The 15,709-nt window shown below is 41.3% G+C and overlaps 1 protein-coding gene across 1 annotated transcript in view; it reads right to left on the reverse strand.

The window, feature by feature from the left end:
• Positions 1-11,287, reverse strand: part of kitlga (kit ligand a) — a 43,537-nt gene extending 32,250 nt beyond the window's left edge. The window contains exon 1 of the mRNA XM_011472884.4: positions 10,976-11,287. Coding sequence (XP_011471186.1) covers positions 10,976-10,990 — 15 coding nt within the window. The 5' untranslated portion in view covers positions 10,991-11,287. The remainder of the gene's footprint in view (positions 1-10,975) is intronic.
• Positions 11,288-15,709: the final 4,422 nt, after the last annotated feature.

A 15,709-nucleotide genomic window follows, 5' to 3' on the forward strand; every position in this document is an offset into this window, starting at 1 on the left:
TACAGAGCAGTCTAATCTTTGATACATTTTGCAGTGGGATTAATGAAAATTGGACCACTTTGAAACTGGTACTGCTGATACATTGAGCTCACAGGCAAGTTTCCCTGAAATGTTCACTACTTTCATTTAATTACCCGCTGCTTCATGATGGCAGCCACAGTAAAAGCAATGTTTATGGCTTTCCATGGTGACGGCTGTGACTGTACCAGAACTCAAACCCACGACCTGCTAAATGCTGCCTTACTGAGGCTTGTTTGCTCCATAGCTTTGGTAGGTCTAATCAGCATAACTAACATGTTTATATATGTTAAACAAGGTCAAATATGTGAGTTTTTGTATAAAAATTAGATGTATATTTCAGCAGCCATGATTGAATTTCTTAACCAAAAAAAATGCAAATCATGAATAAAATATCAAAGAAACTGAGCAGAAATTAAATGCAACATTTATGTTTTAACAGTGAAAACAAAAAGAGGAAAGTTCTCCATTGAGGCTTTTGGTTAGAAGTCATGGTCTGCTGACTTGTTGAGATCTTGTTCTGCTACTTTTCTTGTAAAGAATTTCTCTGCATATTTGTTATTTGAGAAGATGAAGCAACAGCTTAATCTGATTACAGTAGATTTGCCCAGCATGTGATTGAAGACTTATGGTCCTTGTTATGTCAAGTTTCTGTATGTTTGTCTTTCTCTCTCAGAGCTGTAATTTTTAATGCATCTGATACAGAGATGGATACACATGCGCAACCCCAAAATGAACCTGGCCATAATTTATCCAAATAATTTGCTGCTTTATTAGAGTACATTTTGACTTGAACTACTGATGCTCAAGCTACAACCACTTTGTCCTTTCCATGTCAAGAAAGAAACTTGATCTGACTACAGAGAGAAAAGCTTACAGGGGAATATGATCATAAAATGTGTGTGATGACAGCGTGCTTTGTCTTGTTTTCCTTGGACAGGAAACGTAATGTTTTATAATCCTCTTACAACCCCTTTATATAGCCGCATTATTTACAATGTCAACAAACCAAGGACAGGACAGATCTAGTTAATATGCACTAACTGCAGTTAGGGAATTTGTCTTGGCCAACAAGGAAGAGAGCTGAGTTGTGCAATTGTGCTTGTTATCAGATTCCCTGCAGACACACTTCGCCAAACTTTTACCTTCACAAGTTCTCACCTCACCGCCTGGCTGGATGTGTCTCTTTTCTTTTTTCCATTAGAAAGGAGATCTCACACTAAATGGCAATACTTTGAGACACAGAGGCAACTCCCATTCAGATTCTTCTAAAAGGAAAATCTTGCTCCTGGGAAGGAAACCTCAGAAAAGCAGTTTTAATCATTGATTGAGATTGTGTCAGCCTGACATTGATCTCTGAAGGCATGTTGTCTGATCCAGACTTCAACCGGTGCTTGGTGCTGCAGTGGAATTTTACTTGTTTTTAGTTGCCTTTAATCTCAAGCATGACTAGATAAATGCAGGAAGGGGGAATTTGGGAAAGTACAAGGAAGTGATTTTTAACATACAAAAAAAAAAGAGAGAGTTGTACTAAACTAAATAATTATGTTTTTCTTTTTTGGCACCTTATTTTTGGATTAAACCGTCACATTTAATTACAAGCCCATTTTTAAATGTAGTGCTTTAAACCAGTGTTTTTCAACCAGTGTGCTGTGGCACACTAGTGTGCCACGGGAAATGGCCAGGTGTGCCGTGGGAAAATGCTCTAATTAACTGATCTAAAAACATTTTCCATCTCCAGGATTTCAGCTCTGTGTTCATCCAAACAGGTCCTGATAAAACACTGAGTAGTTGGGAATATAAAAGATCATAAAATACTTTTTTATTTGTTTTTATTTGATTCTATTAAAGACATTTTGATAAGAATGACAGTACCGCGATTTAGCTGCAGCTTCAGCTCTGTTTTAGGAAAGGTCCCGCCCCTTAACTGTCTCCACCAATCATTCTTGGAGGCTTAATCACATGTCATCAGTCTGACCAATCAGAAGTGGATAAAGTCTTCACTTCCTTGTTCTGATTTAGCTCCTAAAGTCTCTCAGTTCTAACAAAAATTCCAGCTAAAGCTCGTCTTTAGCGGTGTAGCTTTCCACAGAATCCGGTGTCAGACCGTGGAACAAGTGAACAAAACCATGAAGCTCAGAGAAGAGAGTCTGTCTGCCATCACTACATCTCCCATGATGCATTGGGTTAAAGTGACAGCGTCTCAGCGCACAATGAACATTCGTTGTTTAACGTCTTGAAACCACAACAAACACACATCAAACAGTTTTTCAATCTTCTAACTTAACTTTTATTGCATCTTTTAGAAAAAACAGCTGCAGTTTCCAGCTTTTTCTGCCACAATTATCACAAAAATGCATGTGAGATTGTGGAGGGGCTGTAGATCAATACAGACTATGACTTTCTCCTTTTTTGGGGGGGGGGGATGCTGTTGTGCCACAGGATTTTTGTGAAGGTTAAAGTGTGCAGTGGCTCAAAAAAGGTTGAAAAATACTGCTTTAAACTCTTAAAGTAAACTGCAGTGTTGAAATGTTGGCTTGTGCAATCAAGTAACTGAGCCTAAGTTGTTTTGTTGCCACTGTTCACCCCACAGGTCACTGTAAAGAGGCTCAGCCAAGCGCTGAAGTAAAGGGGCCACCTGGTGTTGTTGCAGCTAAAACGTATGGGCAATGATCTAGAGAAATTTCACTTAAACCAAATCTGTCAGTGTTGCGAGGTGAGGGGGGCATTTTACTGTGCATGCCGTTACTGTAGCATGCACCAAGTTATTGCGGCAAAACTGATTTTTACGTTGTAATTAACCGTTTTCAACAGGGTAGGCTGCACTACAATTACCTTTTAGCTACATGGCAATTGTCATCATAGATGAAGAGCTTTTAATGTCAGCATTTAAGTTTTTTCATCGTTTAAAATGAGATGGGGGGGGGGGTGCAGGAACTGCATTTTCTCTATTTTATAGGTGGTAATGAAACCTGACAGCCTCCAAACCCACAGCGTATCATGCTTTAAAAACTTCCAAAAACAACTATCAGCATTTTCTCCACACAGAAAGGGATATAATCATAACAAATCCCGATTAACTGTCCTTTTTCAGTCTTGAAAGCACGTGGACCATGTGGAAATAGTAATTTCTGAGTTGAAAGAAATGCCCAGAAAGGGAAGATTCCCTCTGGCATGTGCTCTAAGACGGATGTGCGTGGTATTACTCAGAACTGGAAAATAATTGCAAAACGTGAATGTGCGCTTGTAAAAATATCTAAAGATTTGTCACGACTAAGAAACCGTAGCTATGATGTAACTTGATGTGACATGTTAAGGACAGAAAAACCCCCGAAGGAGGAAATGTTTCAGGCAACTGTGGCATGAGGATCGTACTGCTCCAAAGAGAAAAAAGTGGAACTGAATACACTTCCATGATTATCGTCTTAAAACGTCTGAGCAATAAACTGCTGAATAAAGACCAAAGACATTACCAAGTAGGAGATAAAGTGCCATGCACTGTGAATTTTCCAGGTCTATTTGAAAGTAGATGTAATTGAAGTCCCACTTTGGCGTTTTTAGGATGTTCTTAAATTTTACTAATAGTGACTGATAATGAATGCTACACGTAAAAGTAACTGATAGTGGACTACATGTATTAAGAAAATAAAGCTTGAAATTGTTTTTCAGAGTATTTCTTTATTTTAATCACTGTGAATCAGGAGCAGAAGACGAAATGCAGTTTGAAAAGGAGCTAAGTTGTGACGTAAAATGTCTGTTGGTCTGACTGCAAGATCTCTGCTCTGAGGGTGAATTTGCCCCACACCAACAGCTCCCAACTCAGAGGAGAATTTCTAATGAACTCCTGCCACTCTGCATAAACTATGTCCAAGAAAATGACAGGTTGTTTGGTTTTGGCTAAAAAAAGCATGATCAGAATGAAAAGACCGCTGGGAATGCTTTTACAATGGATTAAAATATGATTGGACTGGGTCTTTAGGTCTTATGGGAAAATTCTCATCTGGTTTATCAGAAGCCAAGTTTTGAATTATCATTTTTTTCAGATTGTATACTAAAAACACAATTGAGTTTAAAGGACCTATATCATGCTATTCTTAAGCCTTTTATAGTAAACAATATCCATGTATATGATAACACATAATCGTTGGCACACAAAAGAGTACCCCGTTTCATGACGGCAACCTAGAGTCGACCTCGGCAGCGTGTCTGCGTTTCGCCCACGAAAACAAACAGCATCTGAACTTTTGCAAAGATGGAAGGGGCTGATCTTAATGGTCTATCCCAGATTGTGAGAACCCACTTGTTTTTGTGGGTTGGGAGGGGCTGGTGCTCAGAGCGCAGGTTTTTAGAGAAATACTCAGAAACGGTTCTAAATATTCATATTTGTATTATTTTTGGTATGAACATTAAATACACTTTAAAAAATTGTTTTGCATGGTATAAGCCAACTGTAGGGTTAAATTCAAATCTCCCTATATGTTTAATTGCATGTTATGGCTATTACAAAAACCCAGTATCCACTAAGAGTCAACAATCCATAGACCAACTTAAACAGACTTGTTTGACTTTGCTGCTTGGCTGATACTGACTTCCACAGTGAGTCTAGGATTTAAAAAGGGGTTTCACCTGCCAAACGTGAGCCATGAATCTCCACGCAACAACAAGAAACTGCCTTGATGTTCTCGTAATGCTGACAAAAGTGATCAGATGAGACAGGAAAAGGAAGGGAGCAGAGACGTTGAGATTAAAGGAGAGCTGTAAGTTCAGCATTTGTTCACACTGTGCTTGTGTAACTTGGCTAAAACAGAAAGACCAGTGGAAGATTTGCATGTGCTTTAAAACACATGGGAGAAAATAATTGAAGTAGACGCTGCCTCTTTTCTCCACACTTTCAGTTAATCAGATTTTGGGAGAAGCACCTGCTCTGAGACAAAAGGAGAAACCCTTTGATAAACAGTCAACTTCAGGACAGAGTCTGTTCTGTTCATTGTCTGCAGACCTTCTAATAAAACAAAACCTTGACAATCACACGTGGCCAGAAGATTCTGAAGGTTCTCCCTCATATTACTTTTTAATGTCTTTGTTAAGGCTCCTTTCATCAGCCTCATGGAATCTCTAACTGCCGTAAACTATGAAGCGTCTCCAAATGTCATAAAGTCCCACTCTGATTATCTTTTTATCTATTTTCCAAGTGTTCCTAGTGGTCTTTTACTTATATTGATGCTGTTTTTAGCTAAAATCAACAACTTGTGTCATCTTTTAGGACATGGTTTCTTCAGAGAAGCAGGAGTTCCTTCCCGCACCCTTCCCATCATCCATCTGTTTGCACTCTCTCCTGCTAGCCTAAGGCCTGGAGTTATCCAGCCGTACAGTTTAGATCCAGATTCCAGCTCAAATGAGGAAAACAAAGACGTACATGGATCTAGTCGTCTACAAGTGGAAGCATCCGAATGGGAAGCTTGTGGCCGCCACAAGAAGCTTCTATGTCACACCTACAAGCTTTTTTCAATGGCAGTTTTTTGTCTGCTCCTGATTGATCATCAAGAAAATGCTACATGAACATGTTAAAAACACCAAAAACACAATTTTCGTCAGAGTGGATGTATAGGAAATGGCCAAGTTTCTTGGTTCTTTCAGTGACTTTTCATTTTAGGATCCCGATGGAACAAATGCAAACTGGAAAATCTAGTTGGACACTTCGGAAAGGGAACCCATTTATTTGTGGCTGTTTTTATTATTTTTTGTTTCTTACTAAATGATCTCTATTAGTCATGCCTTCAAATGAGTTGCTCATAAAGAGTGATGTAGCCCCAGACAACCCCTCCATAACTCTAAATACGTACACAATGATTTAGTGCATACTGTATATAGTTATGAATAATAGAACTGGAATGGGGAAATTAGCCGAGACTTATCAATAATGCAAGGCCCCAGCCAACAGACACTGAGTAAGGCTGTTGTCAGCATCAAATTTATGGCATGTTTGTTACACACATTTGGACCTCCCAGTTAAAAGTTGAAATGTTAAGTCTGCTGCCTCTAGGAAAAAAACAAAACTCTGGCCTCTGGTTCTGACTTCCTGCCAATTGATGAAACACTTGTATCTGATGCGGCGCTGCTTCCATATGGCACTTATTTCCTAATTAATGTTCGCATTCACACGATAGCTAAAGACCCTGCCAGTCCCAACTAAAGACGTTTCTTCCTGCAGAGACTCAAGCCCCAAACCAGGTGCGATCAAATGACTCCATCTGAAATGTCCTGCTTGCATGATACTTTTAAAGTGAATTCCTGACTGACACATCTCAGTGTGCAGTGATATATGGATTCCAGCTCCTCCGGTGAGATTTCTAGCTTCCTGGAAGGCTTCATTAGCTTGAAAGCTGCGCTCCTATATGAAGACAAACACCCTATTGGTTATCTGACACACTTTGATAAATGGCTTCATGTTGGGATTTTCTGGGTTTAGGGTTTATATTTCAGATAGATGTAAAGCTCAAAGTGAGGCCTTTTTCAAAGCAGTTTTTTTCTGATGCATATTTCTTGCTGTTAAGCTGATTTACGGCTAAGTTGTGTGCATATATCATTCAAACTATCTGAATTTGAATTAGAACAAATTAGCTAAGAAAACCACTGAGGATGGATTAAAGCAATATGACCTAAAAGGTTTATTGTTGTTCACAAAGATATTGTAAAATTAAACATTTCCCTTTATACTGGTATATACTGCATAATTTTCTTACTTTAAACTTTTCTTATTTTAAACTAACTTTCTTTAAAAATACATAATTTTCTCTGTAATATAAACATAGTCTCTTTTTTGTTTTTACTATAAAATCATGCATTAAACCTCAGCACACTTACATGAATTAGATAACCGTCTTTTCAGTAAACTGTCTTTTCCCTGTTTAATGAATTCAACCTTAAAACGCTCCATGTTTTCGTATTCTACAGGAATAGGTCTTGAATCAGCACAGAGTCACAAAATCCACAAGTGACTTACATGTATGAAGGTAAAAATGCTCCAAAAAGAACGCACTTGTAGATTTGATTTAAGAACTTGTAATACAGAATGTGAATACTTGTGCATCAAAAATCTGCATCTGTGTGTAAAAATCTTCTGCTGTGAACTGACAAATTTCCATTTGCATGTGTTTATTTAGAGTTACAACTTCAAATCTGTGATTACAACTGCTCAAATGTGCTTCTGCGTGTGCTCGAATCTGCTGGCGCAAATCACAAGTGCGCTACAACTGCGCCCTGAATTCTGATACATTCCTTGCGAGAAATTTGTGTCAAAAGTGATCTGTGTCCGATAATGGAACAAGGGGGGGAGGGAGGGTTAGAGGAGGCGGAGTCAACCAATCAGAGTGCAGGACTTAGAGGACTTGGTAAAGTTAGAAAGATCTTCACAGATTCGGACTTCCTGCTTTAATAACTCTTCCGATAATCGTTAAAATGTGACAGAGAATCTCAATCATTTTGTATTAACACGGAGAGTGCAGCTGTAGCGCACTTGTGATTTGCGCCAGCAGATTCGAGCACACGCAGAAGCACATTTGAGCAGTTGTAATCACAGATTTGAAGTTGTAACTCTAAATAAACACATGCAAATGGAAATTTGTCAGTTCACAGCAGAAGATTTTTACACACAGATGCAGATTTTTGATGCACAAGTTTTCACATTCTGTATTATAAGTTCTCAAATCAAATCCACAAGCTCGTCCATTTTGGAACATTAATACCTTCATATACATGTCCCCTTACTAGATGTCGCATTACACTTCTTCCTTTTCTTCCTGCACATGTGAATGTGTCCTTGTGTAAGACACTGGGCACTGTGATGACTAAGTGAGTGGGAAACGTATTGTGAAGGTTCTGAAAAGCTTAGCCAAGTCTTAAAAAAAGCATATTGTCATGTTTTATTTTCCTTTATTTCTTTTCATTGAGTTTCACAACAGTTTAAGGACAAGCAGAGCTGCAGGAAAAGGTGAGGAGACGCGATGAATGTTTTTTTGTTTCCTGGAACATTCACTCTTCAACCCAAAGAAGTCTACACTGCAGTCAAAAATAAAACATTGTGCTACATCAATAAATTTTGAGGTTGATCGAAACATGTCTACAATGGAAAATGTGCAACAGTAAGGCAGAAAAGATGCAAAAAGGGATAGGTTTGGCCAAGAACATGAAGACCGGCGTGCAGGCAAGGCAGAGGAATGAACAAAACCTGTATCGTTGGTGGCTTTTTGATCCGACAAACATCCTTTGCTAGCACAACCTGCACCTCCGTTGAAAAAAAATCCACAACTGATAGCAATTATTTACAGATTCCACAAGGTGCTCTGTGACATGACATAAATTGTCTGCTGGAGCTGATGTGCATGGCAGTGGTAATGCATGGCAAAGCTCGAACAGCACTTCAAAGTGCATGTTGAAGTCATGGAATTAACTTGAGGGGGGTAAACATGTCCTTTCTACGGCAGCAGCTGCACCTCTCTGCAGTTTGAGCGCCTGACCACAACCTGTCACACCGGTTCAGATTTACTGTTATATAGTTTCCTGCTGTAAGAATAATCTGGTTAACAACTTAGCAAATTCATTCGGCAGTGATTATTGGAGGTCTAACTCCTACACAGTAACACCCTTCTAGCCACAATGCTGACCTCCTGTTTGCTTCCGTGGAACATGTGACAAAATAAATCTCATGATGCATTGCTGATTACTTGTCACCCCCCTTTTTCTTTTCTTTTTCGCTTGCACTTTCTTGACAAAAACTTAAAATACAACTCCTGAGGCTCTGGAAGCTGACCTAGTTATCCTGAGGGGTTCTGATGAAGCCTCTTGGTCCCCCAGCAGGCGAGAAGCCATAACAATAAAGAGGAGGTAAACTGAGCCTGCTTGCGTGAGCAACAGGCCAGCAGATTTACAGCCTGCCTCCGTTCAGGCCTGGCTCTTCTGCACAGTCCACATCCAGGTCTCCGCCGTCCCGCCTGCCAAAAACCTCCTAACGCCTCTTCACCTGCTTTGCATCATTTCACCTGCTACACGTCAAATTTTAGAGATCCCCCTCTGCCTATCGCAGACAGATTTGAGAAGGAAGACATGTCTTTAGATTCATGGACACTTTCTGACCCCGTCTGAGGAAAGGCAAGGCCAACCAACTTCTCCACACATAAAGATAAATCCCTTTTAGTAGCAGGAATGACAGAGGCCTGTTTTGTGACGCCTTTCTAAACCTCCACAACTCAAAGCCCTGTGCAGCTGGCATAGGAATACTAGCGCTCCCTACTGGTGCCAAGTGTTTGGTGAAGGTGTCAAAACATGAGCAGGCTCTCGCTTTCTCTGTCAATCACCTTCTGCACCTCCGGCTGCCTGGATTGCCTCAAAATATGACTTGATTCTTGAAAAGAACAAAAAGAACTTTCCAGAATTTTCAATAAATCCTTCACTTCAGCACAATTGTCAAAACCCAATGAAAAACCTGCTCTCAGAAAGACTTTGCAGAAGATAAATCATCTTCAGTTTGCAATAATTCTTCCATTTTCTCCAGAAAATATATTTTGTAGGAAGATCACAAAAAATTCTAAAGCTTAGAAGGAGTTGGGCCTTTCTTGGGAGTGGAATTCAGACAGCCACTAACGGATTTACAAGAATCGATCACTTCATTCATGTCCACACATTAATAAATGACAACATTTTTGTTAATGCAGTTGAACTTGATTCAAAAAAGGCATCAAAGAAACTGTAGATAGTCTGTCTCACATCAGATGCCCACACAGTTTCCAGGAACTTCAAAGGCGTGTTACCCCTGCATGCACCCACGTACACACCCTATTAGAACCATATTAATGTGCTTTATGTCCTTTTATTTTAAAATCTGGTTTAAGCAGCTTAAGATATCGCACAGACTGCAGCAGAGAAAACCCTGAAATGCGCTGGTTTTAGATAAACAGCCTGGGGATAACACAAGAGGATTAAACCTACATTATGTTCAGTTTAAACAACGCCTTTTTCCTCTCCACAGAATAAATCCATGTAACTTAATGTAGTTTTGGCATGGTAACCAATTTAAGAAATAATCTACCAGCTCCTCCTCAAAAAGCCTTCAGGTCCCAATGAGCAGGAGAGAAATATGTTTTCACTTAAAGGACATGACGTTTTCACTTATTCCTTCACCGCAAAGCCAGTCCGTTTGCTTTTATGGTGGACAAGAAAAATGCACTGTTGAACAGTAACATCGATCTGAAAATAAGTCTGTAGTCTAGTGTTTAAACATTTTAGGACAGGGACGTCATAGGCCACAGATTACGGGGTCAAGGCTTGCAGAGTTTTAACCTAAGCTAAAAGTCTGCAGGCTGGTCAGGGCTGCGGTGGCGCGCAGCGGGTCAAGCCGCCGGAGCTCAGCTTTTGTCCAGATCAGCTTCAGGACTCACCTGACGCCGAATTCTCACCTCAGAACTGTAGCTTTAACGAGGGGGGGGGGGGGGGGGGGGCAACCGTAACGAACCCCATCGTACGCTGTTGCCCCGATTTGGGTTTTGTTCCATCACATTGGATGGATAACTGCAGCGCATCAAAAGTGACTTTAGACCACAATCTCGTTCATGAATAAAAGTGAGAGTCCGGTGGGACTCCAGACTGGCGCAGTTAGAATTATCACAAACTCCACAGAGCTGCACGCCGCGCGAACACGCGAAACCCTTTGGTAAGCGTGGCACTATGGAGGGAAGCCTCCATGCCGCTGGCTGTGATCCCTGACGCGTTCGAGTCCACCTGAAGTCCCCCAAAGCGCTGCTCTTGCTCTCACGGAAGGCGCAAAAAAGACCCCCGTTTCTGATTCAAACGTCTTCCCGGTTCCTGGAGCGCAGCAGGAGCGTGACGCGCTGCAGCCCCAAACGGCTAATCCCCAGGCTCAAGCAAGGAAGAGGACAGCAAAACAGCAAAGGCTGACACTTACTTTTGACTTCTTCATATGGAACGACAGGAGTAGCCTAAATCCAGTGTGTGCGAAAGCCTATTTTATTTTACTTCTACGGGGAGGAAAGGGGTTGTCATCATCCTGTGTGCACATATCCAATGCCTAAGTGAGTCAGAGGTATCCAAATGCAGGTGAATAAAAAGGGGGAAAAAGCACCCAAAAGGAGGTAAAAAGTAAACAAACGTTCAATCTTTATAGGCTGTTATGTCAACCCGTCAATCTAGGCTACAACATGGATCCAGACACTGAGGGCTGGCAGCGGAGGAGCGGGACAGCGCGCAGAGGGAGGGAGTTAAGCCTTTATAATGATGCGTAAAAAGCAGTCAAAGAGCCGCCCTCTGACGGGCTGGAGAGTGTGAAAAGGTTTCCTCTGACACCACTGCTGCCAGTACAAACAGATCTCAGGGGAGACACAGGTCCAGTGCTTCAACAGAGCTTCTTTCAGACAAAGACAAAAAAAGGCTTCAAGTTTGATGTTTCGGCCTGTGATCATGTTTTTTTCCTTTTTTTTTAATAAAGACGCATTGTACAACATCGCAGATGGCGAGGTTTTCTGTGCTGCTATGGAGGCTCACAGAGCAAATGACTCATTTTTGTGAGTCAAAGCGTTTGTCACGGAATTTGAGGGATTGAGCCTGTGTGGAAAACACAGGAATAAAAAAAGTTTTGTCAAACAAACAAAAAAAAAAGAAAACAAGGTAAACCCAGCCAGTCATGTGATCTCACTCTGTTCTTTAATAACAACAAAATGCACTAATACCTTGTATTAGATGTTTTAGTAATCCGCTTTTCATATGTAAATCTTAAAAAAAAAGACATTTTGGGAGGTTTGACCACATCAGAGGTGCTAAAAATTCAGTTGTTCTTCAGAATTTCCTGCAGAGTTTATAAATGTCTGTCTGCTTATGATCTGAGATGTTGAGTGTAATAAAACAGTCAGTTAAGCTTCAGTAAAAAAGATGACAGCAGATAACAGAGCAGAGTTATTAATGGTACAAAATCTTCTAAATGTTACAATATGGGTTGTCATAAAAATTGCATGCACATGCTTTCACTGCCAATAAAACAATGTGTAACCCTTGTGCTATCCTAGGCACTTTACCATTGGGAGTTGGGTCATCTAGACCCACTAGACAGTGCTCTGAACCTTTTTTCTTCAATGATTTGTGATCTTCACTGGTGTCCATGGATTACATGAAATCTTTCCACCTTTATCCACCTTTGTCATGGTAGGGAGAACACATCAATGGAAGGGTGGGGTCATCTAAGATAGATGTTTTTTTTAAGGGTCTACATTTCATTGCAGACACATGCATTTATTATTTCCTGCATCAAACTAAACAGCAGTTGCCCTTCAAGCAATTAAATACCATTGCAATTTGCATTTTCAGTATACAGTATTTTTATATTTTGAGGAAACTTGTCTGACTGCCTGGTTGTCAAGAACGTACCGAATCCAAAGGAAGAGGATGTGAGACGTCTGACTTCAGGTGTCATGTATCTCATTCCAGCCTTTCACAGGCCTTTGGTGTGATTGTTGAATTTTAAAGGCTTTGGCTTGAGCACATGAGAAAATCGGATTACAAAGTGGAGCTGTTTGCAGAGTGACCACTGCCTTAATTGAGAAACAAAGCACCCATGTACCTCTCGTCTAAGGCATCTGTCTAGCAGGCATAATTGCACAATGTGGTTGTTCTGCAAATACTAGGCATTCATGGTTGATGGATGTGCTCCAGCTTTTCTGGATTTCCTTGACTTAACACTTTGAGCATGTCTGAAGTGTAGTATGGGAGTCTAAAGTGGCCCTCCTAGTAGTTGCTGTTGTAATTATTTGTTGGCCGCCAGGGGCCAGACACAAAAAAGAAGTCAAAGACACAGGTCCGTCCAGATGGCAGCTTTTTCTTTGAAGAGATCCTAACTGCATTAAATGACCCATAAGTAGACGGCAGCTGTGATTAAATCAAATCGCTAAGGAAAGGCTTTCCAATACTTCATTTTTTCTTTACTACAGGAAATGGTGGGCTTTCTCTTGTAAAACCCAGTGTTCCTTTTGCTGTTCAAAAAATATTTATTATCTCCGCTAAAGCATTCTGTCTTCTAAATTATATGGATGTTTCTCTCCTTTGAAACAATGGGTTCATTGTTTTAAAAACAAGTGAAGATTACAGGCAGACTTTACATAAGATATGTGTGCAGGACACTTTAGTCATTTCTGCTGGGAGCAACAAAGCCATCAGTAGGTTTACAACCATGTCTCTTAATATCTGCTTGTCTTTCAAACAACCATGTTCTACGTCCTGCTTTTTACTAAGAAAATGTAAGATGAGTGAAACAAAACCATGAATTACTTGATTCAACTAATCAACATTAAGTGGGGCGAGGACAGCTTGAAACAATGTGTACAGTGATATATCTAGAGTAGTGTTTTTCAACTGGTGTGCCACGGCACGAGATGTGGTCAGGTGTGCCGTGGGAAATGGCCCATTTTCCCTGATTGAAAAGCGATTACCATGTCCAGGATATCAGCTCTGTGTTCATCCAGTCTGGGAGGTTTCCTGCTCAATTCTGACTTTGGGCAAAAATTGCTTCAGGTGGATGGACATAATTTGGGCGGGTTTATTTCCTGACACACGTTTCAAGCAGGGAAGTGTGGTCTCAGGAGAGGCAGATACCAGGGAGCGTTTCACCTGTCATGTTCCTCACCTGTAGTAATGAGATGTAAAGCCTACTGATAAGAAATTAAATATGTGTTCACACAAACCTTAACTGTTTTGTCCCTTTCGGGGTCACGGGGCTGCCAGAGCCTATCCCGGCCACTTGTGGGTGAAGGCAGGGGACACTCTGGACAGGTTGCCAGTCTGTTGAAGATTTATTTTTTATAATTTTTATTTTATTTTGCGTATTTCCAGTTTTTTTTTTTAACTTGTCGTGTCCAACAGCTGGGCAGATAGATCAGAGCTGAAAGCGCCTTGTGTTGGACATATTTCACTGTTACAATAGGGGTTATGAAACATTTGATACACTAGGTGTATATTTGAATTAACCCCTTTTGTAAATTAGGATAGACTTTATTAATCTTACTTATATTTGTTGGACGGGACAGAAAAGAAAAGGAGGAAGGAAGAGAGAGGGATGTTAGAGGGGGATGATTAAAGGGGGGGTGTTAAAACCATGAAGCAGCATAAACCAACAAGTTGCTGGATGTTTATAGTCATAACAGTCATGTTTACAAATAATACAAATCTAGAAGGGGCGGAGCCTGTCTGCACAGACACTCAAATGTTATAAACATACCTGTTGGCTCCAAAAATGTTCACATACAAACATGTCAACATGTACACAAAACAACTCATGTTCACACACGCATACTTATGCCTTCAGACCAACACATGTGAAACATTTCATTCAGTCACCCAAACTATTTGTGGAAAGGTGAGATAGCACTTGTGCTCGAGTGAGTGTTTCTGTTCTTCTGAGGTGGATTATGGAATTTAAAAGGCAGGAGGGAGAGTACCCAGTCATCCCCACACCAAGACCTCCCCTGCAGCATCAGCGGCAGCCAGAACCCACACAGTAGCAAATAGAGAACAACCGCCCGCCGAGTAATTGCATCCGCCACCCAGGTCAGGGCCAGCAGGACTGCAACGGGGCCCCCAATGCCAGAGAGCAGGGAGGCATGAGGGGACAGAGAGTGCAAGCTCCAGCCCAACCAGGGGAACCCCCCCCCCCCCCCCCCCCACGCCAGGAGGGCCCAACGAATTGGCTCTGCCCCGGGAGAGCACCCCCAGCCCTAGACGAGCAGCCCATTACCACCTAGGAGTTCTGAGCATCCCCCCACCCTGACCCCATGCACGGGCGCCCCAAGGGAGACCCGCCCCATGCTCCAGTCATCCACCCACCCAGGTTGGTCCAGGAGAGAGAGGTAGGGGCCAGCCACCCCTGCTCAGGAGGAGGATGCCCAAGAGTGGTGGGGGTCCACAAGGAGTGATGTAAACATGGTCCGACCAGGCTCACTCACTGTTGGAACTTTGGACAAGGGGGTTTTCATATGGCAACCATGGGAGGAGGGACCACTGCCAAGTAGCTCTTCCCCCCAAGGTGCATCGCAGGCTGGCACCCCCCGACCCCCCACCCTAATAAGTGATTATATGAGGAAGAGGGTAAGTTGGGGACAGCTGGTAGACTGTCCCCTGGTGGTGAAACAGCCCCCCAAACCCCCCCAGGTCTCCTCAGCCCAGGTGCCCCATCCCCCAAAACGCCGACTGGCAAACTGACAAGAGATTACGCAATTTTGAGGGAAGTCATGTTGATTGAAACTTTAGTTTACTTAGCGTCTGCTAAAAATGTAAAGCTTATTATTATTTTGCATTCTAGACATTTTTATTCCATGTCGTTCCTTTCTATATGATAGTCCATATATTTCACTTCAGATCTAATGTGAAGCTGCACTGAAAAGACAGAATGAGGCAGAAAAACAACTGAGATATTTGTTATATTCATAAAAACAATACATCATTTATTTTATGAATGCAGATATACGTTTTTGGGAGGATTTTTACTGTTGGTGTTGCGCAAAAGCAAAGAGAAAGCAAGATGTTTGATGGCAAACTTCCAAAAGTGCTGGAAGACAGATAAAACATAATAATCAACAACAGAACAGAAAAACTCTATAAAAAACTCAGTTTCTTTTGCTTCTTTAGTAAAACTTAACAA

The sequence above is a fragment of the Oryzias latipes genome, chromosome 6 (genome assembly GCF_053564925.1).
Source record: "Oryzias latipes strain Hd-rR chromosome 6, Olatipes_Hd-rR_3.1".
In the NCBI taxonomy this organism is placed as follows: Eukaryota; Metazoa; Chordata; class Actinopteri; order Beloniformes; family Adrianichthyidae; genus Oryzias; species Oryzias latipes.